Source organism: Sebastes fasciatus, chromosome 19 (genome assembly GCF_043250625.1).
Source record: "Sebastes fasciatus isolate fSebFas1 chromosome 19, fSebFas1.pri, whole genome shotgun sequence".
NCBI lineage: Eukaryota > Metazoa > Chordata > Actinopteri > Perciformes > Sebastidae > Sebastes > Sebastes fasciatus.
In genome coordinates, this window is record NC_133813.1 from 24,367,748 (window position 1) to 24,395,723 (window position 27,976).

The 27,976-nt window shown below is 40.2% G+C and overlaps 1 protein-coding gene across 1 annotated transcript in view; it reads right to left on the reverse strand.

Annotated features, from left to right (window-relative positions):
• Window positions 1-27,976, reverse strand: part of astn2 (astrotactin 2) — a 395,991-nt gene that overhangs the window by 312,050 nt on the left and 55,965 nt on the right. Inside the window, exon 2 of the mRNA XM_074618826.1 lies at window positions 16,437-16,624. Within this exon, the coding sequence (XP_074474927.1) occupies window positions 16,437-16,624 (188 nt within the window). The remainder of the gene's footprint in view (window positions 1-16,436; window positions 16,625-27,976) is intronic.

Sequence of the window (27,976 nt, forward strand, 5' to 3'; positions counted from 1 at the left end):
CTGGGGAACCCCCTCAAATCTAATAAATGAGCCCTCTGGATAGAAGGCAAGAGATTCATCAGCGGAGGGAGCTCAGGGCCGCTCCCCACGGCAGCATTCGCCGGGGTAGTCGGAGAGAGCTTGAGGGGGAAAGCTGAAGGCTCTGGATATTGTTAGGTTGTCACAGATTAACTGTCTCTTCAATGTAGTGTGAACTTGAGAACAGCAACTGTGCATTTGCCTTGGCAGACTGCAGCTGCAGAATAGCCAAAGACAGCTACATGTCTGCCAGGCCACGGTTGCCATATTGGTTAAACGCCCAATACTTTTAAACTAATACATTATTTGCAAGTCTTTCACCAACTGGGGGGGAGACTTGGTCATTCCTGTCGAGGTGATGAGCGAGGCACGGTGCCACATTGCTTGCCATTAGCTAAGTGAAGCGTATTTGTCCACTGTTGGCAGCAGGTGACTGCCTTTCAGTCTCTGTTCAAAGAAAAAAAAAGTCCCTTATGTTCATGAAAGCTGGAATTGAATGAACAAAACTGAGGTAAAATCCATTTAAAAAGAATACATATTGAATTCATTAATCATTTTCAAGCCATTGCATTTAATTTAAAATGGTTCCTTGCAAATTAACTTTTTTAATTTATTTAACAAATATATTCTGGCAGTACCCCGTAGCATATTCTCGCTGCAGTCGTCAATCTGTCAGTCTGCTCTAAAAACTTCCTAAACTTTTTACCGTGCGAGTGACATTGTGAGACACAAAGTCCTGGAGACACCACAGTAGTATGAGACGTGGAAACAGATGGCCCAATTACTATTATCTTTTTTTACGGATGGCAATACATGCAGTTGTGAAAGAATGTTCTATTTAATAGACTTTATGATGTATATTTAAGATACAGTATGTATTAACTGTTACTATTTTAACACTCTCATCCCAACCGTTTGGCCAACCATTACTGGTATTTATCATTATATATATATATTTTTTTCCCCTAATCTCATGTAACTTAACCCACGGCAAAGGAAGCTTTTAAAAGGTCCCATATCAGGTTCATACTTGTATTTTGTGTTTCTAATAGAACATGTTTACATGCTGTAATGTTAAAAAAATAACTTTATTTTTCTCATATTGTCTGCCTGAATATACCTGTATTTACACTCTGTTTGAAACTCTGTTTAAGTGCATTTCAACTGATTTGCCATGGAATTGCGTTGCCAGGCAACAGTTTGGGTCCATGTTTACTTCCTGTCAGCTGATGTCATTCACATACACTGCAATAGGAAATAAACTGGGACACATTTAGAATGTTTACATTTAAAACCGTGTATTGGTCTAAATATTGTATATTTGTGACATCACAAATGGACAGAAATCCTAACAGCTTGTTTCAAACGCACAATTTCTGAATATGGGCTGTGTGTATTTCTCCGTATATTGAGCGTAGTTAAACAGTATTTATAAAGCACTTAAACTTTCTTTATAATGTAAAAGACCTGAAAATCTCACTTTTTACAATATGGGACCTTTGAGTGTATGTATGTCTGTGAAGCCAGGGACAAATTTCCACGCAAGAGGACAATAAAGATGTCTATTCTATTCTATTCTCATGTGACAACACTGTCAACGCCACATCAAATGGTAGGTGTCATATGACATGCTGCTGCTCTGCAGTGGTGGTAAAGTGTTTTAGACTTGAGGCACATCATCACTTTAAGTCTGGGTCAGTTGGTAAAACCACAGGTTTCTTGCACCAGGAAGAGTTCAAACCCAGAGTAATTCTATTTTGCACTGAAATGGCCTCAAATAATACAGTTAGACAATGTGTGCCTCTTTTTTGTTAAACAGAATTACATTTACTTATTCATTTTAATGTATTTATTTTTCCTTCTTACACATATGCCTTTGATTTTTCCTCCATCTGGGTATAAGTGGCTGGGGGGTAGAAATATCTCTATTTCATCTTATCATATTAGTATAATTTTTCACTTTTTATTTCTATTTTATTTTTGACAGAATCAGTTAATTGTTCTTTGAGGTGGACAATTAAAAGTTAATGTTTGATTGGCTAGTGCAGACATGAGCAGAATGTCATGCTTACTAAGGAATCAATACAAAATCCAGTGTAATCAGTTTTTAGATGAATATTATTTGGTATCCTGCAAAGTAATGCAGAAATTGGATCCAAATGAAGTGCAAGTTATTTAACCTTCTTCATAACAAGCTAGTATGACATGGTTGGTATCTTGGTAAATTCCTCAGGTTTTCTAGTTTCATATGATAACAAAATCTTCAATGTAGCTTTAGAACTGAACCCGCTACAACCTCCGAAGTATCGATTGCGTTAATGCATTTAAAAAACTAGAATGGTACCCAGTGAGCGCAGACCTCCACCAAGCTGCCCGGGTACGATTGCCCCCCCTCTCTGTGCGCCATCATCCGTGTGTATTTTTGTTCATGTTGAGATCAGCTGTACGTAGTGGAGCAGCGTAAAAAACGTCATTTAAACTGGACAGAAACAAAGTAAAAATCACCTAAACTGTCGTCGTTACTCTTTTTCGACAATCACCAAGTGTGCTTTAGTCGAACTCGACTGTAATTTTACCGAGTTTAATGTGAAAAAAACGCTAAGTCTACAGTTGTCCCCCCCTCTCTCCATCCGAACCCGGATCATTATCCGGATCACCATAAAAATCGAATGGGTTGTTCATTGTGCCACACCCCACCCCTCCAAAAAATTTCATTCAAATACATGTTGGACTTTTGGATTAATCCTCCAAACGGACAGACCAACAAATGGCGGTGAAAACATAACCTCCTTAAATTTGACAGCCCTAGTTTAAAGACATCACCTTCAACTTTGAGAAACTGGGATGGACATTTTTTTTCAATTTGTCTGACATTTTATAGACCAAACAATTAATTGAGAAAATAATCGGCAGACTAATCGACGATGAAAATAATGGTTAGTTGCAGCCCTACTAACAGCACAGCATCTCTTTTAAAGAGTGCTCTTCACTTGCCACTTCACTTCAAACACTTTCCAGTGCTGATTACAATCCTAATGGCGACTGAACAAACAACAATAATGAATACTTCCAATTCTAATTATTGAAACGCACCACATTAATCTTTTAGCATCCAATTGAGACGTAAGCTTAGATCCCTGACATTTGTTTTCAGCTAACCCCTCGTCTTTTCACGGGGCCCACTTAAAAGTTACTAATGTACAGTACTTCCCTGTAATGATGTCAGAGTCGAGTAGAGTCATATGGATTTATACAATCAATAATTGTTTTGTCCGTCACATAAACTAAACTTCACATAAACCATTCTAGTTTGAGTTATCTAAAGCTGCGCTAATCAATATTTTTATATGAACTATGGATTCAAAGACTATAATTTGAAGGGGGGGTCGCTTTTAGTGGTGAACCTAAAGAGAATTATTACCCAACTCTGCAGCTCCCCCCCCGGCACTATGGAGTTTTTAGTGTCTTGTGACCGTGTCTTGTGACCGTGTCTTTGCTCCGGTTCATGTCTACGGCCCACGACTTTAGGGCTTTGGTTTAGTCTAATTTTTGGGGTTTTCCACCTACACAAAGCAGTTTAGTGGAAAAGCTCTAAAACCCCATTGTTCGCTACCTGCCTGCCCAGCACTAATTGGCAGACAGACATATTCAGCAAAAAGTTGGTGAACATAGTGGAGCATTTAGTAGCTAAAGAGCCAGATATTTTCTTCTGTAGTGGTGGAGACCAAAAACAGAGCTAAAAGGAGAGTACATGTCAGACATATATTCTTCAGGACTGTGTCTTCAGGACTGTGTCTTCTGGACGTGTATATGGACAACTGGTTGCTAACATGTTCGCTTCATAAGGTGATAACAGTGTTGGTTTTACAGCTTGTAGCGCTGTGCCCAAGGTGCCAAAATATGGAGCGATTTGACCTATGAAATCACCTATAATGTAAGCAACAATACTGACTAAGGTTCCAGCACTGTAAATAGCTCACTCACTAGGGGTGTAACGATTCATCTACTACATTGATTTATCGATTCCTACAATACAACTACATCGATAGGTACCAGTTGATCGCAACTACTGAGACGCCATGCACTTTATTTTTTTGTTAAATATTATTGCTGTGCCTGTACGACTTCAGGAAACAAACTAAAAGCCTTTGAGAGGCTGAAGTGGGGCCTGTTTTGCTTGTCCGACGCGCTACCAAAGTAAGTCACTGAGATCCGAAAATACGTTGAACAAAATCTTATTTAATGAAAATGATCATCTTATTATAACGTGCACAAGAATCAGGATAATCAAACAGCGATCAAAAGAAAATAGCGGTCAACAAAACATACGGCGACCCACTCACCCCGTCTTCCCTCCAACACTCAGGTTGAACAGCTGATCATATTAACTATGAATGCCGCCCATGTCCATGTGACCCAAAACATCACGATCACATAATAAATGCTACAATATTAATGACAATATCACACTAATAAATACCAATACCACTAAATATAAACCACCACCCTAATTAATATTACTACAAACATTACTTCTTTCTGAAGTCGTTTGTGGTTCCTACACTACCGTTTATATTGAAAATGAGAGCAGAAGCAGGTGGTTAAACCACTGTTCATTCGACCCTGAAGAGAAATTGGTTGCATTTTTTTTTTTTTTAAATATTGCACTGCCTTTGTATCTTGAGAACTGAAGCAGCAGTTCCAGAAGTTGCACTTTTTATTATTTTCAAATAAAAATGTGTATATATTTGCCAGAATCTGGACCAAAACTCCCTAGAAGGTGGAATGAGAGGATATAAAAAGGGACAAACTCACTATAAGCACAATTAATGTAAAGATATTAATAATACTGCATACTGATCTGCATTTTTCATAAATGGGATACATGCAACATTGAATAATAAAATGCCCGATGTCCTAAACGTCTGATGGAATTAGAACCAACAGGAAAAAGTAGGGCAACACACACATGTACCTTTTTCTTCTCAATATTCATTAGAGCTATAACAATTATTCATGTTGCGCTAAAGACCTGCAAATGAGTATTAAACCTGAGACTTGATGTGCACTTAAGCCTTTTTATGTGATGTCTGAGTATAATATAAGTGATGCATGCTGAGTTGTGATGATGTAACGAAAGCTTTGTGAATGGCACAGAAGAACAGTTAGCTCCTTCAGCAAAAAAACATTTCCTACATCTAGAAGCTCCATGTCAAGCTCTTAAGCTGCTGGCTACCAGCAATTTTAATCAGCAATGATTTTGTATTCATGGAGTAACACACATGTGTAAAATTATAGAAACCAAAAAGGTGGCCGGAACAATTACAGCTCGGAGCAATTAAAACATAAACTCACTTGGACTTTTAATGTAATAACTTTAAATGTCCTCACCCACGGTAGCATTACGAGTGTCAGCGTCGGGGCCAATGGTGAAAATTAATTAATTTATGTAGCCTCTGATTCCAACCGGAGCCGCGGTTGACTCAAAAAGGCTCGATGACCCACCCGCACACCGATGGTCGTATATCACCAGTGACTGCTTAATTATAAGGAAGTCATTTCAACCGTGTAGGGCGCACCGTGATCTTCATGCATATCTATCAGGACGGAGATAAGAATAGTTTAGTCCTCCCTGCACATTTGTGTGAGCGCAGTTAAATGTTAAATGACACCAGGCTTATGCTCAATTTATTAGAAGACATTATTTTTTAAAATGAAATGTTTTCTATTCATTTATTTTGGTTTTAGTGGCTGGCTAACCCGTTGTATCTAACATAACGTTCAAATAGTCAATGAAACATCGTCTAATTTCCATTTTGTTGTTGTCCTAAAGCCACCCAGATCTGAGGGAATAGATGATTATGTTCCATAACGTGACATATGAAAGGCTCTGAACTGCCAGCCTTTATTGCATCTCATTTTGGTAAAATACTACCTGTCCTCCCAGTGAACTCAAACATGCCATTTCTTTGAAAAATCATCCGCAGCGCCACACACAATATGACTGAGTGCCATCTCCACAGAACTCCATATTCAAATTCCCATTGCATTATATCATTCCCAGTACTGATGAGAAAGAAATGCAATTATATTTCACCTATAATTCTTTTTTCTCCCCCCCCCCCAAAAAAAAAATGTCTATATTGCATCATGCATTGCGCACCATGGATTGTTTCTGGTGTAGGGGTTGAATTGAGCGGAGAAAATTGCTTTTTCTCTGTGATCCGTCTCAGCTGTGGGGTGGGGGGGCTTTGTTTAAAAGGGCTGCTTCAGTACATCTCAGTGGTCTGATCAAACCACCGGCGTGACTCTTTTTCTGGAGGCAAAGTGTCTGGTGTTAGATGTTAATAATTCCATGAATCACATTATTTTTTTTTTCCTCATTTTCTGTCTACAGGGCTGCGAAAGTTCTTTTCTGAAACGCTTTAAATTCTATCAATCATCTTTGCCCCCCCGATAGTGTGAACAGATGTATTACCCTGCGTGTGTAGATTTTATGTGTCCCGCCTCAAATGTCCCCATTTTTTTTGCAAATGTACGATGATGAAAAACTAGTAGGACGACTAGTGGATTTGTCTTATCAACACGGGAGTCTGAGGCTGCAGTGAGACGGTGACAGACAGCGGTGATCTGCAATGAAGTACTTCACTTAAACTGATATATAGAATGCTACCCCTTGCGATGATTTACAATCACAGTTTGGCTCCTGCTAGAAAATCCCTCAAAAAAAAAGAAAAAAGAGGTACAAATCAAAAAGAGCCGAGCAAAGACTAAAAGCTGTTTGGCAAAAAGCCAACCGCCGCAAATAAAATCCCTGCTATAGCTGCTAAAGTGTGTGTGTGATTGTTTTGATGACACAATGCAAATCAAATGATTTCAGATAAAAGCCTCGAGGCATGGCAGGGGAGCAGTTCATGTTGTAATGCCGAGTAACAGCAAAAAGGCGTCATTGTACTGTAAAAACATAACTCACAATCAAACCATTAAACTCCGTGTGATATGGCTGTGTATTGGAAAGAATCTGGTGATACTAGCGATGCACTGATACCACTTTTTTTCAGACTGAGTACAAGTACAATTACTTACATTTGGGTACTCGTCGATACCGAGTACCAATACGAGTACTTCTCTGTGCCAAAAGACCTACGTTAACAGCCAGCTGGAGGGTGTGAGCGACACACGGCAGGCTGGGGAGTTCTGCATACGAGGTGGTGCACCACGACCGGCTCAAGGTCGGCTTGGAAAGGCTCGGGCCGAATGTGGCTCACGGTTGCAGCTTTACAGCGCTCCCCGCCCGGACCTCGCCGCACCGTGGACAAAGGCCTCGCTGAGCCCTCTCTCCCCGCCGGGGAGGGCCCCCTGCTCCCGGTGCGACTGTCGACTGGGGCGGGCTGTCCTCAGTGCGCCCAAACCACGTCGTGCCCCCAGGGCGGGGCTTGGCCCACGTAAAAGGCGCCAGGGGTCTGCGGCGATGTCTGCAACCCACCCAACCCGTCTTGAAACACGGACCAAGGAGTCTAACGCACTCGCGAATCAGAGGGTGCAAGCAAAACCCTGTGGCACAATGAAAGTGAGGGATGGTAAGCGCCGGCTGAGGTGGGATTCCGGCCCAGCGGGGTCGGATGCACCAACGTAAAGTGGTATCAGTGCCGTTGTATCGGAGCCGTTTTGCGAGTACATGAGCACAGTATCGGACCCGATATTGGTATCGGTGCATCCCTAGGTGATACGATACGTATCAAGATATAGTGGTTACGATTCAATATATTGCTGATACTGTAAGCAAGGCGATACATTCCGATTTTAAAACTATTTTTTTTTTTTTAAAACTGTCGGTATAAAGAACACAGCAACATATGCATAAAATCTGAGTAAGAGAAGTTTATTTTTTCCATGTAATCAGAACAGTGGGACCTGCATTTGCATTTACCACAGTCCCTGTAACATCCAGCATCATAGCAATACTTTATACACTAAGAGTGCGCATCACTTTGCAAATGAAATAAGTATTGACTGAGTTAATCTTTGCATGTAAACTATTAATTAAAAATCAGTATCAAAACACAATATTGTGATTTTCGATATTTTCTTACACACCTAATGTGTCACAGGCACTGTCTCTGCCTTTGTGAAGTAATGCAACAACCCATACTTTTTTTTAAAGGAGGTAAATGAATAATACCGAAGTTGTTAATTAAAACTCATTCACTAACTGACATAAGAATAGATGTTACAGGAAAGTGTCTTGAAAAAGAATCATCAAAATAAAATACTTAGAGATGTTAGGTATCTATTAGGGCTGTCTATTGATTCAAATATTTAAGCGCAATAAATCGCAATTTTTGTATCTGTTAAAAAATGTACCTTAAAGAGAGATTTGTCAAGTATTTAATACTCGTCAACATCAACAACAATGTATGTATGTATTTATTATTGATAATCAATTAACAACACAAAACAATGACAAATATTGTCCAGAAACCATCACAGGTATATACTGCATTTAGCATAAACTCGTGGGTACCCTTAGAACCCATTTTCATTCACATATCTTGAGGTCAGAGGTCAGGGGACACCTTTGAAAATGGCCACGTCAGTTTTTCCCCCCCAAAATGTATCTTAAGTTTGGAACGTTATTTAACCTCGACATGAGACATGGTTGGTACCGATGGATTCCTTAGGTTTTTTCTAGTTTCATATGATACCACTATCTTGACTCCACTATCTTTAAGCCTGATAAGCTAAAGAACAAAAAGTTGTGTTAATGTCTTAAAGAAATTGGTAAAAAAAACAAATTTGCGTGAACGTGTTATCGTGTTAACTTTGACAGCCCTAGTATCTATACATATGTGATCTCCTATGAGCAATGGTTTGCAGCGTATACAGTCATTTTCAATTAAATCAACATGGTTGTTGAACAGGGTCAAAATGTCAAGTTGCAGTCATGAATATACTGTATTTAACAGCTATATATTTACAACAAAAAGATATCATCTTAATAACAGTGATATACGTTTTAAAGTCACTGGAAGCAATTGCTTTTTGTGAGTGAGAACTGCTCAATGCTCACACCTAATTTGAAATAATAGAATCAATGAGAGTGTTTGAGTAAGAGTTTGAAGAGAAAAGGAAAACAAACAAACAATAAAAAACCTTGAGGTTTGAAGGCGTTGCTTTATGCCAATGAATAGTACAAGGATAGTGAAGGGCCACGGGGTGTTTTCTGTAAATGAAATGCTTCCCTTTGGGTAGTAAACATGTCTTTGTTAAGCTCCATAGTGTGCATTGTCAAGGCCGATGTTTTCCTTACAAATGGCAACATAACCATTATGAATTACTTGTGTAGATCCGAGCCTTAACAGGAAGCCCTTTCTTTTTTTAATGAAAACACAGAAAATAACAAGCATGGCGGAATAAAACACCAACCCAGGAATAGCTTAACACACTGTAGGGTATTACTAAAAATGCTGACAACTTGTTGGATGCTAAGAACAAAAAATTCTTACAATGAAAAAGACAATACTGTCAAATCAACTGGTCACGATTGTGAGTCGCTCATTGTAAAACAAATCTATCTGAGCGCAGTGTCAGTCAGTTGTCATTTTAGCCTGTGTTAGAACTGATACCTGTCTCTGTCTGCTGCTGTCATATGATGGCGAGACAGCGGAGGGGGAAGGACAGCGGAAAGCGGGGGAGAGTTGGGAAAACGATTGCTTGAGTGAGTGAGAAACTGACAGCTCAATGCCAGAAGAATAGAGTGCTCACACTTCAGTCTGGCCCAGAACTGACAGCATCAGACATTGTGATGTTCACTCAAAGAGCCAGGAGACGCCTCGGGGGCCATGAGGCCAAACCACCAGACCTTCTGTCCCGTTACGACTTCCTGGATAAGCTTCCCCTCTTCTTTCCCTCCTTTTTTACGTTTCATACACTAAATAACTATTTTTTAAAGAGATGCCAACCCACAAGAAAAGATAAAGACAACTCCCTACAAACACAATTATACTGTTTTTTTGTAAAGAGAGTTTACTTGAGTGATTGTATAAAACCATGTTTAAAGCATCTATAATTAATATTTCTATATTAATAATGGATCAGATGACTACTTGTATTTTGACATGGCTGCTGGTACAGATGCAGCCACCTAGAACACCATCTTTTCCTAAACCTAACTAAGTAGTTTTGTTGCCTAAACCTAACCAAGTCGATCTTTTCCTACACATAACAAGGTAGTTTTGTTGCCTAAACCTTACCAAATTGATCTTTTCCTAAACGTAACTAAGTAGCTTTGTTGGCTAAACCTGACCAGGTCAATCTTTTCCTAAACATAACTAAGTAGTTGTGTTGCCTAAACCTGACCAAGTTGATCTTTTCCTAAACCTAACTAAGTAGTTTTGTTGCCTAAACATGACGAGTCAATTTTTTCCTAAACTTAACTAAGTATTTTTGTTACCTAAACCTAAGTCGATATTTTCCTAAACCTAACAAGGTAGTTTTGTTGTTGCCAAAAACTAACCAAATTAATTCCTGTGAAGACAGAAGTTTATTTTGAAAATACTGTATACATGTAACAAGCAGAAATTGACACGTTTTGCTGAAAAATGAAAGAATAACTTTTTTTCGTACGATATATGAACCGTTATATGAGGATACGTTGAAATAGGCAACCGTTTGCCATATCAATGTGTTATGTTTACTTTTGTTTTCTGCTGCCGCCGAGTGACGAAAAACATCAGTTAATGCAGGTTTAAAGACATTTTCATCTAGATAACAAATACAATAGCACTAGAGCACTAGAGTTTGGTATTTGTTGCGATGTTTAAAGTTGCTTTTGGCGCTATGGAGCAAAGTTGTGATGAGCAGGTCCCCAAGTTGTTTCTTGTGCTCTACTAGCATGGCACAAAGAAGCTGGGGTGTTCTTTAATCAAGCATATGGGTTGAAGATGAGAGGGGCTAGGAGCACATAGGAAACAAGTTCAGCTGTGTCTAATTATAAAGATGTATGAGAGAAGGTTGAGCAGAGGACAGTGAGACGCAACCAAGACAGGGAGGAAGAGGGGAGTTATAATTATCATAATATCTATAATAATATCAGAATTAATGGCTCCAATAGCAAAAACAAGAAATGGAACATCAATCTTTTATAATGGTTTAATCTGCTCTGAGTCTCAGGAGGTTTGGGCCCATCCCAGCATCCACTGGGCATTGGGTGAGAGGCAGGCTACACCCTGGACTGGTCCCCATTTTACAGGGCTAACACACATAGACAGATGACCATGTTCACACTAACATATGTTCAATTTAGCGTTGCCAGTCCACCTAAGACTGCCAACAAAAGAAGCAGTTCCTGGAACCAAATGGGTACACCAAAACAATAATGTAAAATATATTAAAAATACATGAAAATATATTAAAACTAGGGTTGTCAATCAATTAAAACGTTTAATCACTATTAATCGCATGAGTATCCATAGTTAATCATGATTAATCACACATTTTGATTTATTCAAAATGTACCTTAAAAGGGAGATTTGGCAAGTATTTAATACTCTTATCAACATGTGAGTGGGTGAATATGCTTGTTTTATACAAATGTATATGTATATTTATTATTGGAAAGACAAATATTGTCCAGAAACCCTCACAGGTACTGCATTTAGCATAAAAAATATGCTCAAATCATAACATGGCAACAACAGCTGTCAGTGTGTCAGTGTACTGACTTGACTATGACTTGCCCCAAACTGCATGTGATTATCATAAAGTGGGCATGTCTGTAAAGGGGAGACTCGTGGGTACCCATAGAACCCATTTTTATTCACATACTTTGAGGTCAGAGGTCAAGGGACCCCTTTGAAAATGGACATACCAGTTTTCCCTCACAAAAATTGGTTGGTACCAATGGATTCCTTTGCTCCTTAGAAATTAGAGGCGTTAACGCAAATAGAGTAAACTTTGACAGCCCTAAAGGAAAATATTAATATTACATATAATGTATATACAGTATACTGTATATCTAGTATTTAAATATGTAATATATATTATAATAAAACCAATGAAAAGCAATGAAAAGTGGTTACACCTGAGTAAAGGACTTGTTAAAGGTCACACCGTTTAAGTGCTTTAGCAGTTATCAAAATCCATTTGTTTAACAGCAATGTTGAGAATAGTCTTATTTAATTTGACTTAATAAACTCGGTGCTGCATTTTAGACCAGCTGTAGCTAAAAGGGCCTTTATACTGAAGGACAAGTTCAGAGAACAGTTTGGAGGCGCAGACAAACAACTGTTTCAAAGTTGAGCATTTTTTAAATACTAGAAAAAGTATACACAAACTATTTGCAAATCACAATGGTTAATGTAAAAATGTAAAAAATTATACACAAAACAACAACAAAAAAGCAGATGTCAATAATAAAATCAACGACAGCTGAATTGCATTTAGCTTTAGTTTCAGTATCCTGGTATTGGGCATCGTAGCTCACTGTGACACTTCAATAGAACCAGGCCATTATTAATGTTGTTAGTGACACCTGTGGTTTCACTATACTATAACGATCAAGTCAATATGCCTGCTTTGAAAAAGGCCCATATAATAAATCCCATAGCCATTGGAAATAATTGTCAAATCAGTAGTTAAAATGCATTTATGAGTGTCTAGAATTAAGTTGTATGTAGTTGTGTGATACACACCAATTCTAATGTTGAAGCTGCAGTGGGTAGAAATGGAGCAACAAAAGTTGTTTTTATAAAACGGTCACTATATCCTGACAGTAGTGCATGAGACAGGTAATCTGAGGTTAAACTGTGTCCTCCGGTAACCTCCGGTGCTCCTAACGGTATGTGCAAGATTTCACAGACCGGGGGAAAACAACCAATCGGAGCCGAGCTGGAGCCTTGCCGTCTCTGAGCAGCTGTCAATCACTCGCAAAACTCCGACCAAACGGTCAAACTAGGCAGCTCTGATCAAATACTAATCAATATTATGTTACTGTAGTGCCTATTTCTCGCCTCAAGTGTTTTCAGAAACATCTTGTAGTGTACTGTTTAGCTGTAAAATGAAAAACGTTTGTGACCCGGCAGCCATGTTGAAAAACCGAGCACCGCCCACCAGCCGGAGCAAACTAAGAAATAGGCAATACAGTAACAGAATCTCGATTCATATTTGATCAGCATTCCCTAGTTTGACCGGTGGTTTCGGAGTTCGCGAGTGATTGACAGCTGCCTCCGTTGAATGAACAGCCAATAGGAACGCTCTCTCTCTGAAATGATCTGTGATTGGTCAAAGTCTCCCGTCAAAGGCTAGATTTTCTTTAAAGCCTGTAAACAGAGCCATGAGGAGGTGCAGAAGTCTAGTTTTCTCTCTAGTTTTTTTTTTTTCTCAAATTGAACTGCCTATGGATGCAAAATGAATTTCAGTGCAAACTGACAATAAAGTTGTATCGTATCGTATAACACTTGAATTACAATATACTGAGAGGTTATTATGGAATCTTTGCCCAATGATGCCAAAAAATAATCTGCCTACTGCAGGTTTGAGTATTGAACTAAAGTGTTTTTACACTCTGGTTGCAGTGTCGACAGTCAGTTTTCTATGGCATGCTCATGACAGTGTTATGCACACCCCTTCAAATAAAGTGTCCCCAAAAGCAGTTTTGAGGGTGAGCGATGAGGTTGGGGGCCGTGAGGCAGGAGAGGTGAGGATTCGAGGGAGCGCGGAGGTGGATAGAGCGAGGAGACGGCGTGCATGGAGAAGAGGGGGAGAGACAGAAATAGAGAAGGTGGTGCGAAGGAGCGCGAGGAGAAGGAGAAAAAAAAAGTCAACAGAATAGGTGCGAAGCATGAGGCTTGAAGTTGGGAGTTTTGGAAAGAAGTGAAGGGGGGCGACGTGATGAGAACAAGAGACTGAGGAAGAGGACAGAGCTGTGAAAAAACACAGCCAGGAGGGGTTTAGCCAGTTAACAAGATGAGATAAAGCACTTAAAACGTATCGACATCCATAAAGATTAGATGCTGTTACCAAATACATTTTTAGAATGCAAACAGAGAGAGAGAGGATGGTCAATTAAAGCACACGAGGTGGCGGAAGTGCAGAGGTTGGGGTTTTACCAATAATGTCTAGAGGGGAGAGACTATTTCGGTGCTGCGGAAAGTATGGAGGAGGAGGTGAGTTATCAGCTGCATTGTAGTGTGTGTACATGTGTAATAGGGGACTTCAGCCTCAGTAGATCTAGAGCAATGGTATATAATTATATGCCACAGTCATAAAGCTGCAGCATGGCGATGAAAACAGCAGTGGATATAAAGAAAACTCTTATTGTGGTCACTGTCTAACCAGCTTTCCACCCTTCCATGCTAAAAGTGCTAAAAGTGTATACTTTAAAAACACTGACACTCCCCCGTACCCTGACAGCATCCCATCAGCGACAACTAATACCCCGAGAGGCGCATCACTGCCTAAGCTGTGCAGCTGTAGCTCTGCCTTTACCACACTGATTTGACATTTCGAGATATTCACCTACACACCAGACGTCTTGTCAACAAAGTCATTACTCTTTTTCCACTCGGTGCATCAGCACCGCTAACTCCAACGCTTCCTCAATACCAGCTGGGGAGGACAAACGCTGTGAAAAATCACCACACTCATTATGCAGAACGGAGTGCACGCAGTCCGTGCTTATCTAAAGTGCATTATCACCCCCAAGGTGTCTCAACACAAGATTAACAGGAGCATCAACATATATACAACGCTGCCACTCTATAAATAGATCATTTTAAACATATCTGGTGGTGGGACGCCACTTTAAACATCAGAGTAAAGAACATGGACCGTATATAAGAAGTGGACGTAGTCGCACATTGGTTTGTGGACTACGGTTTTGAAGCTTCGAGTTCGGCATTTTGGGCGTCACCATCTTGGTTTTAGGCCGTCGCCATCTTGGTTTCTTGCAACCAGAAATGGCACATGCTGAAGAAGACCAAAGTGTTCTAATTAACTTTCATGAACAGAAAACACACCGTGAAAGGGTTAAAGTTCTAATACGAAAGCACAGACAACTCCCAGACTGGACAACGCCGTGGTAGCGAACTCTCAATCTCAAGGTAGCCACGCTCTAAAGCATCCCCTGCTTTATCAACTATCTTACTCTAAATTGGACCACAATTTACTCAATGAACATCATGCTGTATTGAAGAAAACTTGAAACTGGCGATTGAGACCATAAACTCATGTTTACAATGTTTACTGAGGTAATAAATCAAGTGAGAAGTAGGGTCATTTCCTCATAGACTTCTAAACAATCAGACTTCTTTTTGCAACCAGAGGAGTCGCCTCTTGCTGGCTATAAGAAAGAATGCAAGTTTAAAGGGGACATATCACACTCATCTTCAGGTTGATACTTGTATTTTGGGTTTCTACTGGAACATGTTTGTATGCTTTAATGTTCAAACAACATATTATTTTCCTCATACTGTCTGTCTGAATATACCTGTATACACCCTCTATCAGAAACGCTCCATTTTAGTGCATTTCAACGGAATTGCAACTGAATTGCAACAGCTTGGGTCCATGTTTACTTCCTGTCAGCTGATGTCATTCACAAACACTGCAACAGGAAATAAACTGGGACACATTTAGAATGTGTACGTTTAAAACTGTGAAATGGTCTAAATATTGTAGATTTGTGACATCACAAATGGACAGAAATCCTAATGGCTTGTTTCAAACGCACAATTTCTGATTACGGGCTGTGTGTATTTCTCTGTGGATTGGGTGTTTTGATACTTTCACAGTATTTATATAGCACTTAAACCTGCTTTACGTTATAAAAGACATGAAAATATAACTTTTTACATTATGGGACCTTTACGGCACTTCCTCATTGGCTTCACTTTTCAGAACCAGATGTTGCCCACTGGTAAAGACAAGGTCACACCAACATTTTAAACAGTGAATTCTTGTGTTTTTTGTTTTTTTTCCTCCTCTTCAATGACTCTTTATTGAATTGAATAATGTATAATCTTGAAAACAAAATGCCATGGGGGAGTAAAAAGCACTTTATAACTAAGATAGAAAGAAGCTCAAGGAGCTTTTGTGAGAAGCGCACTAGCAATGTTTTCTTAGTGGTTAGCTTGCTAAGAAAACAAAGAAAAACAATTTGGTAAGTAAGTGGTTAGCTTGCTTACATAAATTCATATGACAACCACCAAATGGGAAGATCTTTTCTTATACAGACTAAAATGTCCACACTCTCGTTGCGACACAACACAACACTCCTTTTTGAGTGTCAAACTGTAAGTTACGTAATTCCATAATAAAGATCTTCAGAGAGAAGAAGGCCCAAACCCCAGCAACCACGGATTCTATGTATATACTGTATCTACGACCACATTTCTTACGCGTAGGTGTTCATGACTTACCATAACTGAGATGTGCAGCAGATGCATGTGTTCGTGTAGGGCGTGAGCAGGCTCCCGGGCTGAAGGTTGTGTCGTCTGGGCTAGAAGCTCAGACTCGGTCATGGACACATGGAAGTACAGCGTACCATTTTCCAACCACTGCTGCTTCCAGTGCACCTGAGAAATATCTTCTCCCGTACCCGACATCTCTGCAGAGAACAGAAGAAGAAGGAGAGAGGGAAAAGAAACAAAGTGTAATGAGAAGTTAACATTTAAAACTGTCTGTTAAAGTTGATTTTTCCTAACCTTATTGTGTGAAAACTAAATAGTCTGTGAGGAATAAACAACAGTTGTAATGCGACCATTCGGGCTGTGCATTAGTATTCAAGGGGCAGTGCTCGGTCTTCATCAACACTGTGCTGCAACTAGAAACCTTGAACTCTTGAATGGCTGGACACACTTCTTAGCCTGTCATAATTCTGTGCGTTTGTGCAGCCGGCTCGGGAAGAATTACTGTCAAGCCGTTGCATTGCTGAGCTGCTTTGATGAAATCTTCATGATGGAAACTTTTTTTCACCCATGGTATTAGTGAGAAATGTCTCTAAATGCGAAATGCATAATTGGCAAGCATCACAAATGTTTCAGCCATCACAATCAATACAGCATTTCAATTATAAAAGTCATAAACGGGGAAGGCTTATTCCTGTCCAATTGTTTACAGTTCTCTTTTTTTGTCGGACGCAAAAACTCTACAAATGGGAATACAATTAATATATAAAGCTTGATTAAATTCATGTGTCCAAAGCAGGTGTAGTAATGCTGTCCCACCATTCAACATACTCTGCTTATCTGCATGAATAGTCTTACGTTTTGTACCAATATGAAACCATTCGCTCCAGGCCAGTGCTGGCTTTAAGTATCAAACATCAAAGGAAAGCTGGAAAACGTTTAAAAGCAAAAAGGATAGAGAAAAAATGTGCAAAATAAAATAAAATAAAAAATAACAGACCCAATTGCAATTCATGGAGCGATGAAAAAAAAAAAAAAAAAAGGAGATGAAAAAGAGCGGAGGGGGATCACCAGTTTATCTCGATATGGATCATGGCACAAGAATCTAATGCTATCAAGTGGGAGTGGTTGTTCAGTGGAGGAGTACCGAGGGAGCCTCGGGGAGCCTCAGATTGTGACGCTCGATACAGTGTTTGTCATGCGGCTGGGTGACAAGGGCATAGACATCTGCTGACATCTCCTATCAGCGGCAGGTAGCAAATGACAAATGGCTTTCGGTGCGGCTGGTTATTAACCCGCTGACTCATGGGTCAGAGGACGTGGACGGCAGGGGAGGGTTGTGTGCGCTCTGCTCAATGGTGGCACGGGCCCTAAGGTGCAGGGAGGGAGCACGCGGAACAGACATCCTCTCAGAAAGTGACAGAACTCCTAACACTAGGTATAGACCTCCTGTTATAATGCTCTATTAACTAGTAGGTAACATACTTAAAAGGGGAACTGCGCCCATTTTCATTATTCATGCTATTCATGTGGTCTAAGAGTCTAAAACTACTAAACTAACTGAACTAAAACTTGTGATGTCATAGGGTATAAAGTGTGGAACTGCTCCACAGACAATTGTATCTAAGAAAATCTGAGCTCCCCCACCCACCCATATTTTCTGACGTCATCACCCTTACACTGATTTTATCAAATCAACTTTCTTTAATGAATATAACTCGTCAGTTTTGTCAACGGAAATTAAGAAATGACGTCTTGACGGATTCACTGAGCGAATGCAGATACATCATATGATCTATTTTCTTTTTAAAAATGACTTAAAGGGACTGTTTGTAACTTTCAGAAATGCTTGTTAACATCGGCACCTGTGGCTGTTAAGTCAACGAAAGTCAGCGCCGGGTTCGCGCTTGCTCGCTCTAAATAGACATAAACGAGCATCACTCAAAACAGTGAGGCGACACACGTCAGCTAAAACCACAATATCACTCTATATTTCACCTGCTTGGCAGTAATGTTAGCTGACCAGACAAAGGTCTCTCCATGAATCAATGCTGATCCTAGTGTTGGCTTTTTCTCCCTCAGCCCCGCTGCTTCAGCCTCCGGGGCTGAAGCAGGAAGAGAAACGTTATTGTCTCCGACTGCGGCCGGAGTGAGACACCGGCACCCGATCGGAGACGATAATGTTTCTCGCTGCGGAGCCCCGTCACTTCACAAGACACGGAAAACCTCTGTTGGTCTGGAGCAGCTGCAACATTTATTTCTGCACAAACGTCCACTGTACATTCACAAGATATTCTCAGAGCTAAACTAACTCTTCTGTAGTGTGGAGTGAGCGCGCGAGAAGGTGAGGTGAAGCGAGTAACAGGCGGGTGTGTGAGTGAAGGCAAGCAGGCAGCGGAGCAGAGTACAGCAGAGACTCCGGCCCTGGAGACCAAAGCTACGGTTTCCCCCGTGTCCTCCGACCGCCGCCAACACTGTTTAACAGACGGGCTTCACTAGATACAACTTTGCGGTTTTGGTGCTTCCGTGTAGTTTGTGTTGGAGTCTGAGTCTGAACAGTGTAGCCACAGGCAAGCGTGGCTACGCAGCCACCAATGGACTATGATTCTACAAATATTAATAATAGTAATGTAGCCTGATCTTTATCTGTAACTGTGCAGAAATACCAGGTTTAAAAAGCTTACCAAGTAGCTAGTTATTCATGTGCAAATCTAATTTTGACAACCTCAGAGCAGAAAAACCCTGGTGCACCCCCTGGGATCTTTGGAACTGCCTGAAATGCCTTGCTTGAATTGTTGCCTGTCCTTCCGTAACGTGGTGATGTCACCAAGTAACACATTTGCATAGTGGCTAGTTTGGCACACCCTCAAAACAAAGCCAGTTAGAGCAGAGCTGGAGCGGAAATGGGAACGGAAACGGGTGAAAAAAGGTGCTGCAGCACAGCCGGTATGAGAACAATTAAGCATTTTTTTTCTAGAAAATAAGCAGAATAGGTCCCCTTTAAATATAGTCACTGTAGGGCTACAATTATCAGTCATTTTCCTTTTACTTCCCTTCATCCTTTTCCTTAATCAATCTGATTATTGTAATTAATTAATTAATGACTCAATGGATTATTTAGCCTATAAAATGTCAGGAAATAGTGAAAAATGACCAGCACCATGTCCAGTCTATGGTGTTGTCTTCACCTCGTTTGTCAGAGGAAATAAACCCTAATATGTGCGAAGCAGGAACCGGTAAATATTGTTTTGTTTTTTTCCTGATACATTAATTATTAATCAATAAATAATTTTTTGACTATACACTCATTGATCATTCAAGCATTAAGACAATATACACATTATCTTACCTTATATTCCATTCTGAAAGTACACTTTAAACATCCTCCTTCCCTTACTGTAACGGTGAGGAGTTCTATACTTTTGCTGACTGCAGCTTATGGTAAAATTTTGTAGGGTGTGAAATTCGTAAATGCCATAACTGCTGGCTATTCAACTCTTTATGTTTAATCTGCGGGGCTGAAGACACACTCCTCGACCTTTCACCTTGACAGGAGATAAAGCTTTGTCTGCTGGGCCAACAGCGAGGTGCCTCCCGCCATCTGCTACTGTTTTAAACAGAGCTTATCAAGCTCCTGTCAAATTCACCTCGAAACTTTGCCGCTTTACCGTTACAGTATGTGTGTATTCCAGATAGCTTTAAATAACTCGGATTGTGCACAACGCTGACACATGGTTTGATCAAAATTAAAAGTGATTTTCATGTGAAACAACTGAGAAGCGAGTCTTGCAGTAATAGAAGCAAATCACATGCAGGATGGATGGACAGTAATAGAGTTTCTAGGGCCGCCTTGGTATGATTGTTATGTAGATGAGGAGGCTCAGTAAGCATGCTATTTAAAGACAAAAAAGATTGTGGGTGTGTGTCCTTGTCTTTTGTGCTATGAGGCTTGTCATTGGGCACCTGGCCAGACAGTACTGGGGTATAGGTGTATGGCCTCAAGGTCTGCTAGTAATTCATTAAGAGGAACATTATTAATGTGCGTATGTGCCTACTGTAGGTGTGTGAATGACACCAGCGTGCTCCCAGCAAGGGTGTCAGCAATACAGTGTCTCCCAAACGGAGTCCAAGGGCAACCCGAAGGAACGACCATAGTGAACGTTTCACAGAACCAGGGAAATAACTGTATGGATGATAGAGAAATGGTGGCACATCACGTGGATCCTTACAGGGTAAAATAACTTATGAAGCACCTGTGTTTTTTCTTATGGGTTATCAGCATTGAGAGACAAAAATACATTGTGGCTGGCACATTATTCAATACTGCTGCTCAAATAACAAAAAAAGTGGCAGACTGGCTTTGCAGAATATTCCATTTATGTGAATCTATAAAAGGGAACATACTGGTGGGTTTGCATTGTTAAGGCCTTAACTACAAATAATGTATTTTTTACAATACTGACGACCATTTTTCAAAGGATACACTAAAATGTAGGGCTTTGTATTGGCAACAATCTGACGATACGATACGTATCACGATACAGGGGTTACAATCCAATATATTGCGATACTGTAAGTACGACGATAGCTTTTAATACAATTTTAAGGAAAACTGTCATAGTATAAAGATCACACCACCATATGCATAAAATCTGAGTAAAATAAATTTACCAGAACAGTGGAAACTGCATTTGCATTTATCACAGTCCCTGTAACATCCAACATCATAGCACTACTTTGAGAGGGCAGGCACACTGAGAGGGCACATATCTTTGCAAATGAAATAAAGTATTGATTGAGTTCATCTTCCCATGTTAACTATTAAATAAAAATCAATACAGTGTTTTTGAGAATCGATACATTATCACAAAACAATATATATGTACATCCCTACTAACATGCAGTGTGACAGTACGGAGGTTCTAAATGAATTTCAGTCAACAAAAATCTATGTGAAAATATCATCAGCGAACCTACACTCAACTTGAAGTTAATTATAGTAATAGTACTGCTCGACTCTTTTGCCATTGCTGAAAAACATTGCAATGATGAGCCTCAAGGATGTAAAGAAAAGGATCATACACATTTCCCCCTTTTTCTTGCATTAAAAAAGGTTGCTGTTTCAAAGAAAAAACTCAAAATATCCAGATTTTTGAGAGTCAAAATGCACCAAAGAGACAAGTTTCAAATCAGTCCCTTGCTGGTCACAACTGCATGCAACAATGACTGACTTTAACGCAAAAGGACAACAAAATTCCCACTGTGGTGTATTGCCTGTATTGTTTAAAACTATTTTTTAGCCCGTCCAATTAGTTTATTTTTACGGCTGTCAAATGATTTAAATAATTGTGATTAATCGCATGATTGTCCATGTTTAATCGTGATTAGTTGAAAATTAATTGGACATTTTTTTATCTGTTCAAAATGTACCTTAAAGGGAGATTTGTCAAGTATTTAATACTCTTATCAACATGGGAGTGGGCAAATACGCTGCTTTATGCAAATATATGTATATATTTATAATTGGAAATCAATTAACAACACAAAACAATGACAAATATTGTCCTGAAACCCTCACAGGTACTGCATTTAGCATTACAAAATATGCTCAAATCATAACATGGCAAATTGCAGCCCAACAGGCAACAACAGCTGTCTGTGTGTCAGTGTGCTGACTTGACTATGACTTGCCCCAAAACTGCATGTGATTATCATAAAGTGGGCTTGTTTGTAAAGGGGAGACTCGTAGGTAACCATAGAACCCCTTTGAAAATGGCAATGACAGTTTTTCCTCGCCAAAATTTTGCGCAAGTTTGGAGCGTTATTTAACCTCCTTTGCAACAAGCTAGAATGTCATGGTTAGTACCAATGGATTCCTTACGTTTTCTAGTTTCATATGATATGATACCAGTATATTCACTCTAGCTTTAATACTGAGCCCGGTACAACCTCCAGAAGACTAGAAGAAGAAGACAAGAAATTAGTGGGTTTAAAACTAATTTCTGTTATTATTAAATTAACTTTGACAGCCTTGTTTATATTTATACCATAATGTAGTGAATTGAGAACAAATTTAATTTTGACTGTATCGTATGCTTTTGAAAATAGTTATAAGTCAGATATACAAGCAGTAATGTAAAGTATACATGATGTAATCCATTGCTATGGCCCCTTGAAAGCAAAGCTGTGAATGCATCAGTTCAAAATTGGACAATATACTGTACCCTCATCTTCACAAATTCATGCTGAATACTGTGCACACTTTAAACGTCTCTCCTAATTCTTTCTTCTTTGGCCGAGTGTGAAAGCTTTTCTTTATTGAGTGAGTGAATTGGTGGTTCAAAGTGACTTCACAAGTAGTTTCGCGGGGTGGCGGAGCGGCGAACTGAAACAAGTCATGCTGATCTGCGTCGCTCCGCATTACACTTTCATCACTCTCTTCCATTTCCTTTGTAGTAAGGTCATTTTGAGACAAGACTCAGTTTGTAGAAGTTCATAGCTTGCCGTGCTGTTATCCTGCGTTGCTTTGTGCACAGTGACGCTAAAAAAAAAAAGGGCCGTGATTCAGCTGGAAAAAAATTAGAATAGGCTCGGGGAGCTTCTCAACTGATTTTACGGATCATCGATGTTTAAGCAGCAGCCCTATCATTTTCTTTTCATCATTTATTAGTTAGTGGAAGAGTTCAAGATAAAACTGAGGAAGAAAAGCTGTAACAACAAATGTGCCAACCTTGGTTTTAGTCCCTTTTCACTTTACATAAAGTTTGCATAACAGTCGTCACAAAGATATGGAAAGCTTGGCCCAAATCCTTGATAAACCCTTCCTACTCTTTGCTAAGTCCTCTCTGCAGGTACTTAAGATACAAGTGAAAATCTATTGAACACTCAATGTCAGCAGAACTCTAAATAGAAGCGCTCACTTCCTGCTCTTACTGTGTTTTTTCTTAATCCCTTTTCTTTTAGCTGTCTCTCCTCTAAGATCTTTCATCTTTTCTTCACCATTTGCAAGGTTTTGGCTAGAAGTGCTGAGTTCAATTTTGAGTTTGCACTGAGGTTTTCTTTAAATGTTGCCTTGAGCAAAGAGTGATTTTCACTTAGCACAGTCTCCCAGAGTTGGATATTTGATGAGATGAGGTTGCCCACAACCTACTGAGTAAGAACACAGAGGCTTGGGAGCTGCCACATAGCAGAGACAAACCTAACCCTGAATACTGGCTTCCTAAATTCATGCTGCTGCTCACGGTTGTCAGGCTATTAAATAGGCATTATCGGTCGCTATAAGCACCATAGATGTGGGTCAATAGGAGCCTACTACACCCACTAGTAGGTTTTATCTTCTATTCACATGGTAGGTCACCGAAAGACGGTATAAAAAACACGACAGCGACCTCTTTCGACCATAGTAATTATGAGTAATTATGACGTCAGGTGTTGTAGTGTAGACAGTGTGAAACCAACAACGTGTAGTTGTCTTTGTGTTAGCAATTATTTTAATTCAGAACGCAATGTTTTTCCCTAAACTAAGCTAAGCGTTTTTGTTCGCCTAAACCTGTTTTTTTGGGGGTTTTTTGCTTTTTTTGCCTCAACCTAAAGAAGTTGTATTTTTGTTACCGAAACCTAAAGAAGCCTTTTTGATTGTGTTCAAAATGTAACATTTCATTCAGTTTTACAACGTGATAGGCCCTGTTCACACCTGGTATTAACATGCGTCTCCACATGCGTCTTCAGTGGCCACTTGTGATCCGGTCTCACTTCCCCGAGCCATATGCAAATAAACACGTAGTAAACACATGGCTAATAGCAGCCGTTGTGACGTAATATTACATGAATGTCAGTAGTAATATCCTACATTTTTGTTAATTCTGGTACATTGTATCAACATCAAAATAAAAGGTTATTGTGCCGGCAACGCTGCTTTTGCTGGACAACAGCGGGGTACAGCGCTCCAGAGAGCCAGGGAGGACAGAGAACAGGCGGGCGGACGGTCGGGTGTCAGCTCCGCGCAAAGCAGCGGAACAAAAACACTGACACATCTCCGACAGTATGATAATAATGCACTTTGCATGCCTAGTCTACATACAGTAGAGCACAGAGGCCGTTTCCTGGCTGAAAAGCGCCCGTGTCTGCCCGTTTATTCACCTGAAGGGCGCGGTGATCCCGCGGATCCCAGCTGGACATCCGATGAGTAGGCGGCCCTTAATGTGGCCAGGACACATTCGTGTACACACTGCTGAAAGAATGTGGTCATATGTGGCCCAGACCACCTCTGAATGTGGTCCGAAAGATCCGATCTCGATGTGTCCTCAATGCGTCCTCAATGCATCTAGAGTGCGTTCACACCTGTACTTAGAGCTGTCCACTTGTGATCGGATCACTGAGGATGCATGTTAATACCAGGTGTGAACAGGGCCTTAGTTTTAACTTTCACTTAAAACATAGTAGGCGTAGTAGGCCCCTATTGACCCATATGTATGGTGCGTACAGCAACTGATATCTATTTAATGGTCTGATGCCAGTCAAATCGGGTGTAAAAACCTGTCCACTGCAAAAACACCAAAGACAATGTTTTACTCCTAAGCACCTCTATGCATCAATTCAGGATTTAATCAGTGAAATTGAATCAGCAGCGGGGGGGACGCCAGAGGAGTAGCATACATCTGTTTGTGACTTTTACAGATAAACCAATGCTGTATTTTCCAAATCCATGCAGTCTGCCAGCTCTATCAAACCTGTACTGGACTGTTAGCAGATGCAAATTGCACTCTGGAACTAAACAAAGGCAACCCTAATTAGGAAAGCATTGATCATAGAGACCCACAAAGTACACAACATACTTCAAGGTACCAGAACGCCACCATAGTTCTCCGACAGGCTTGTGAAACTGCGGTAACGTGAGCCGCAGAGTGCAAAACCGTGGTACCGCCAGCCGCCGTCTGACTTGCATTGCTCCTAAAGTTGGGTTATTATGGTAAGGATGGCCTCTGGGTGAGGTGAATGGCGTTACCACTGTTTTGCATTTGGCGGCTCACGTTACTGTAGTCTTGGAAAGGGAGTAGTGAGCGGAGGGGTAATCAGTTGGTTACAATCATAAAGAAGTCGATGTTGTCACCGTGATGTCACCCATTGGTTTGTGGACTGCCGTTTTGAAGCTTCGAGTTTGGCATTTTGGCCGTTACTATTTTGTTTTACAACCGAATGCTCCATAAGACATTTTCAGGTGACCAAAAATGTTACAAATAACTTTCATGAACTGAAATCACACTGTGAAAGGGTTCAAATTGTAAGACGAAAACACAGCCAACTCCCAGACCGGACAACGCCGTGGTAGCAACCTGTCAATCAAAAGGTTGCCACGCACTTTGGCAAACCTTGCTTTATGGTCAAATTTGAAATGACCATAATTTACTAAATGAACATCATGCTGTATTGAAGAAGACTTGACACTAGCGGTTGATACGATAAACTCATGTTTACAATGTTTGTTCAACCACAAGGTAGCCAAGCCCTAAAGTATACCCTGCTTTATTGTATATTTGACTCTAAATGGGACCATAATTTACTAAAATAACATCATGCTGTATTAAAGAAGACCCAGAGGTAGGCCACTGGTTGCAATCTGCAACCACACCACTAGATGCCACCAAATCCTCCACACTTTACCTTTAAAAAGTAAAATCCACCCTAAAACTGAATGCATTTGCTGTTCTGACATTTCAGCGTTCAGCATTACACTGAGCAACAGGGAAAGGACTGGTAATGATGTCATCCAGAGACAAATCTTGGAGCTGCTCCACTGAACATGAACAATGGGGGAAATTACCCTTAGTGATTTTATTGGGATTTGGGATATATTTTCTGAATCACAGCTGGAACTCATTTGAAATGAATGTCTCGGAGCCCACAGAGACAAAATCTACTTCAGCGTCAATGGACCATCACCAGCGTATTACCTGACTGCATCTTCAATTCAATCCTCAGTGCTCTTATTTCCAGCTAGGGAGATGGTAGTGTTTGGAAGATACTCACATTACTGTGCATTCAACATCATCACTACCAATTATAGCACAATCAGGCTGTGTGTTGATAATGATAATCACTGCCAAGGTTGCACTGCCTCCAACAGTCTGACGGAGAGGAAATGTGGGTTCAAAACAGTACAAATTCCTGAATTTGTATATATTGTCAAAGAGCCGACAAACATATGCACGCATATACATACAGTACAGAGTCTCCTGCCCACCCACGCATCAACACGCGTTCCCGAAAGGTTGGCTCTCATCAGTTTAAAGGTGATCATAGCGGTTCGGAGTCAGTGATTGTGCGAGCCTGACAGCTCCATGACAGTTTGTCAGCTCGGCAACAAGCCCGTGTCATCAACGTTTACTGCGATGAAAGCTGGCACCCTAAAGGCACTTTGCCGCCTGTCATTACATACGTGGCGTAACGCATTCGTCTTCCACCGACTGCAACCCCACATGTCATTGATCAGGCCGGCTATAGAATGGATGGCAAATGAATATTCAATAATTCATATGAGGGATGGATTCATTGGTTTCAAATGTCTCGGGCCCAAAATGAAAGCAAGGGCAGAAAAAGGAGAGGTGAGGCTATATATGAAAGAGAGAGACAAGCAGACAGAAAGTAGAAAAGGGATTTATATCAGTCTGACACTCATCAAAAAGTGTTCACGAATATTAGCATACCTCCTAGACATTCAAATTCGGCCTCAAAACATCACAGTCACCTGTGACAATGGCGAATTCTGCACGTTTTTACTTTTTGATGTCACGCTACCGTCAGATGGCGACAGAAACTGTTCATCAGCAGCAAAACAAACAGGTTGAACAAAATTCACCCCTGATTAGCTACTAAATGGTCTTTATGGCATATCCTCCCATTCCCAAAATGCTAACTGTGCCATTACCATTTAAAAAATGACCTGATGGGAGCTATAGAATATTTAGGCAAATACAGGATGAGCTACAAAAAGGCATGCAAGGTTCCCATTTCCAATTTAACACCCATGCAACTAAATGCCACCCTAATGTCTCATTACAAACACTAATGAAATAGCTGGCATTCACATAAAGACCAATGAAAATGAACACAATTAAAAATGCATCAAGACTTTTTTTTTTTCTTCTTTTTTCCAGGAAATGTAACAGTGTTATCTACACCGGCCTAACACACAATGGGATACCACACATGGGTGTGTTTTTCTATTGAAATGTTCAGTCTAGCTCCAGTATCGCATGAATTTGTTGTTTTCTCAGCATCAATGATCCATACTTGAGTTCATTTGGAAGAAGGGAGGTACCCACATTTTCAGGCAGTTTTAGTTTAGTTCTTCAAATTGAATTGTTATTACCTGCCCAAATTAAGTCGGTGAACACAAATCCCAACATTTGATCCCCATGAAGCTAAAGAAACTATGACGGAGAAAAGAAGAAGGAAATGGACATGGACCATGCAAAAGTTGAATACGAACCACTTTAGCTTATCTTCACGTCGGTGGGAATTTTGGCATTTTGGATTTTAGTAATCAACAAAAG